A 3,257-nucleotide genomic window follows, 5' to 3' on the forward strand; every position below is an offset into this window, starting at 1 on the left:
ATCATATTTCTGTCTAAAAATAGTAATTTCAATATATTTTTAATTGTGAGAGATATTTTTCCATAATGGTATTAATCCTTATCCTTTAAAATACTTTATTAATTTTCTACTTTAAACGAAGATAAAATTTGCTTTTTACACTATTTCGAAATTGCGAATAGTTTTAGAGAAAAACGCATTTAATTGTTCACATCACGCCGTTGGCTCATCAACTGTGCCGACTCAAGTTTTACTTATCCCTTACAAGCATATAGCATATAGATAGCATATAAATAAGGATGTTAGTTACGTTGGCCATTTAATGTAGATGAACTGTCCTTTACTGTTTTTTCATTTTAATAAGTACTTTAGAAGTTGTTAAAATACTAAAACATCCTTGCTGCGAAACGCGCCTCGCGACGTTTTGCTTATTTATACAAGCGCGTCATGAGCAGTCATCGGTGGTTCAGTGGTAGAATGCTCGCCTGCCACGCGGGCGGCCCGGGTTCGATTCCCGGCCGATGCATTCTATTTAATTTTCCTCACAGGCAGCCACGTAGTGCCTACCCAACCGGTGTCGCTGTTTTAACAGCATTAACCACAAGCTCGAAAAAAAACCCGCCTGCCTCTATAGCAAAGAAGATTTAGATGCGTTTCACATATTGGATAATTTCAGTTAAATGTATTATTATTATTGGTTATTGGTTATTGGCGCGATATTGGTTTCACATTTTTTGTAGTAGTTATTAGTAGGTAGGATTTTGTTTATAATTTCTTCCGTTTAAAAATAGTCATTTAACTATCTAAAAATAGTCATTTAAATATATTTTAATAAGTACTTGAAAAGATTAGTAGCACAGATTTAAAATTACGGTACCTACTAAAAAATCCTTGCTGTGTAAAACAATTAGAAATCCTTATTGAAACTATAAAAATGCGGGTTGCATTAGGGTTTCATGAATTTTCACATTATCTTAAGTGCTTTGCAAACATATATTACATGAATAATCCAGTAGTTAAAGCGGGCGAAGCCGCAAGAGGGTCGCTAGTTTATAATAATTTTATTAATTTTATATTTAGCTCTTTAGGGATGCAGATGCGGAGAGGTATAAGGATTCTCAATCGGGAGAATATTTAGGTATAAGGATCTTTCTATAACATAAAAAAAATATTTTCAGTCATTCGCCAGAAGAGACCTCGACGCGAACGCGACAGGTTGTGGGTTTGATTCGGACTCGAGGAAATAAAATATTTATTATTTTCATTTCTTCGCTCTAGTGTCGAGACAAAACGAGGCATTGAGATCCGCCACTCAATACGCAAAGCCTCCAGAAATCGGTGGAAAATGGAGAACAGAGTATCTGAACACTAGATTCCCTCTTCATACCCAGCTGTGTGCAGCATACAGCATCTACCTAAAATAATTGTGAAAGCGTTTTTAAAATGTAAATCATGGCCGAAGCCGCTGGCCAATATGCTAATTGTAATATGGAACGTCAAACTGCTTGTTATGTTGATGACTGTACATTTCTGTGACCACACCCTCGTGTGACGGTGTCAAAACATTCAATGGGTCATCATTCATACGAAATTCATTCATATTTACTTCTTTTATTTTATTATAATAAAGCTTGGAGTATTTTCATTGTATAATTTTATAAGACAGACAATGTGATATTTTGTATATTAATATACTAATTATCATAATAAATATTATTTATTAATCTGCCTCTATAATAAAGGTTATAGTTTAATCTGTTAAATTTTTGTGTGGGGATTGGAAGTAAGATATTATACATTGTATATGGAGAGAAGAGACACTAGATTATTAGATCAGATTGTTATATGATATAGATTCTCTTTAGTCAAGTACTTGGAGCTCGTGCCTCGTACTATTATTATATGAAAATACGTATTTGTTTTTTGTAACAATTGTCAAATTATTCAAAAATAAGTCATTTTTTTGCAATGTTGATTAAATATCAATTAATATTTTTTTCGCGGGTAGGAGGTCAAAAAGTCTATATCATTTTTTCTCCATTCTATAATACTTTCTTTTATTTATTTGGAAATAACAGTTTTTAAAGTGAATTTGCAAAAGGAAATGATTCACTAAGTTGTAATACCCACTAGCTAGTGTTATTTTCCTTTAAAAGAAACATATAGTTGTTTTTTTCGAGTGTCATAGTTTCGACTACCACTACTGTGTAATATGGAAGGAATAAAAGACTCACTTATTGCTATGAACGAGATGTTCAACATGAAGATGAACGAGTTCCAGAACGAGTTGCACAAATCGTCGTCTCCTATCACGGCATCTTCTCTGGCGGTTGATTTTAATAACTTTAAGAGTTTCACTCTCTCTGCACTGAATACCCTGCAGCGGCAGGTGGAACTTATCAGCCACGAAATGGATCGTCAGGAGATGCGTCGACGGAAGAAAATGTTGCTGTTCCATGGAGTCGCAGAAGAAAAATCAGAAGATCTTTTAGATAAAGTAGTCACTGTTATAGGTGATAGTTTAGACCTAACCGATTTTTCAAGCTCCAGTATAAAGTCATCGTATCGGCTAGGACATTCTTCAAAGAAACTGCGCCCCATTGTCGTCAAATTTATGGATATTGCTACGCGGAATAAAGTTTGGTTTGCCAAAACCAAATTGAAAGGTACTGGTGTTACACAATCAGAATTCCTCACAAATCCTCGACATACGGCGTTTCTTGAGGCAAGAAAGCGCTTCGGTGTTACCAAGTGCTGGACAAGAGACGGTAACATTCACGTAATAACACCCAACGGAGCAAAGCACAAAATTGAATATTTGTCGGAACTGGAGAGCTTATCTGGCTCCAAACCACCACAAAACACAGTCCCCGTAAATAAAACTGCACATAAAATAGCAACTGCACGTCCGAAACGACTTGTCAAGAAATAATAACTATTTGTTTACATCTGTTACCTACTAATTTTAAGTATAATTGCTAACCTTCTATTTTTTATATATATTTTTTTATACTACCCACATGTTCTAATTAATAACATTGTTACTAAAATAACAGTTTGGTTTTTATAGGGCTTTCATTTTTGTACAAACTAATTGTACGAATCTTTAAAAATTTGAGATAATTATTATGTTATCGTTTTTTAATCAGATTATTTTTGATGTTATTATTGTATAGTATATATATATTGTATATTTTAATATAATTCTTCTGGCAACTGGCAGGTGGGTTAAGAAACTGAGAAAAAGAAACTTGTTAATTTTTATTTTATATACATTT

General features: G+C 33.6%; 1 protein-coding gene across 1 annotated transcript; it reads left to right on the top strand.

Moving 5' to 3' along the window:
* Positions 1–1,989: 1,989 nt before the first annotated feature.
* On the top strand, positions 1,990–3,045 carry LOC146530990 (uncharacterized). Its single transcript, XM_085199374.1, has one exon. The coding sequence runs from the start codon at positions 2,192–2,194 to the stop codon at positions 2,909–2,911; it is 720 nt and encodes a 239-aa protein (XP_085055500.1). The 5' UTR covers positions 1,990–2,191; the 3' UTR covers positions 2,912–3,045.
* Positions 3,046–3,257: the final 212 nt, after the last annotated feature.

This window comes from Heliconius melpomene, chromosome 16 (genome assembly GCF_056956725.1).
Source record: "Heliconius melpomene rosina isolate 202511_hmr_F chromosome 16, ASM5695672v1, whole genome shotgun sequence".
NCBI lineage: Eukaryota > Metazoa > Arthropoda > Insecta > Lepidoptera > Nymphalidae > Heliconius > Heliconius melpomene.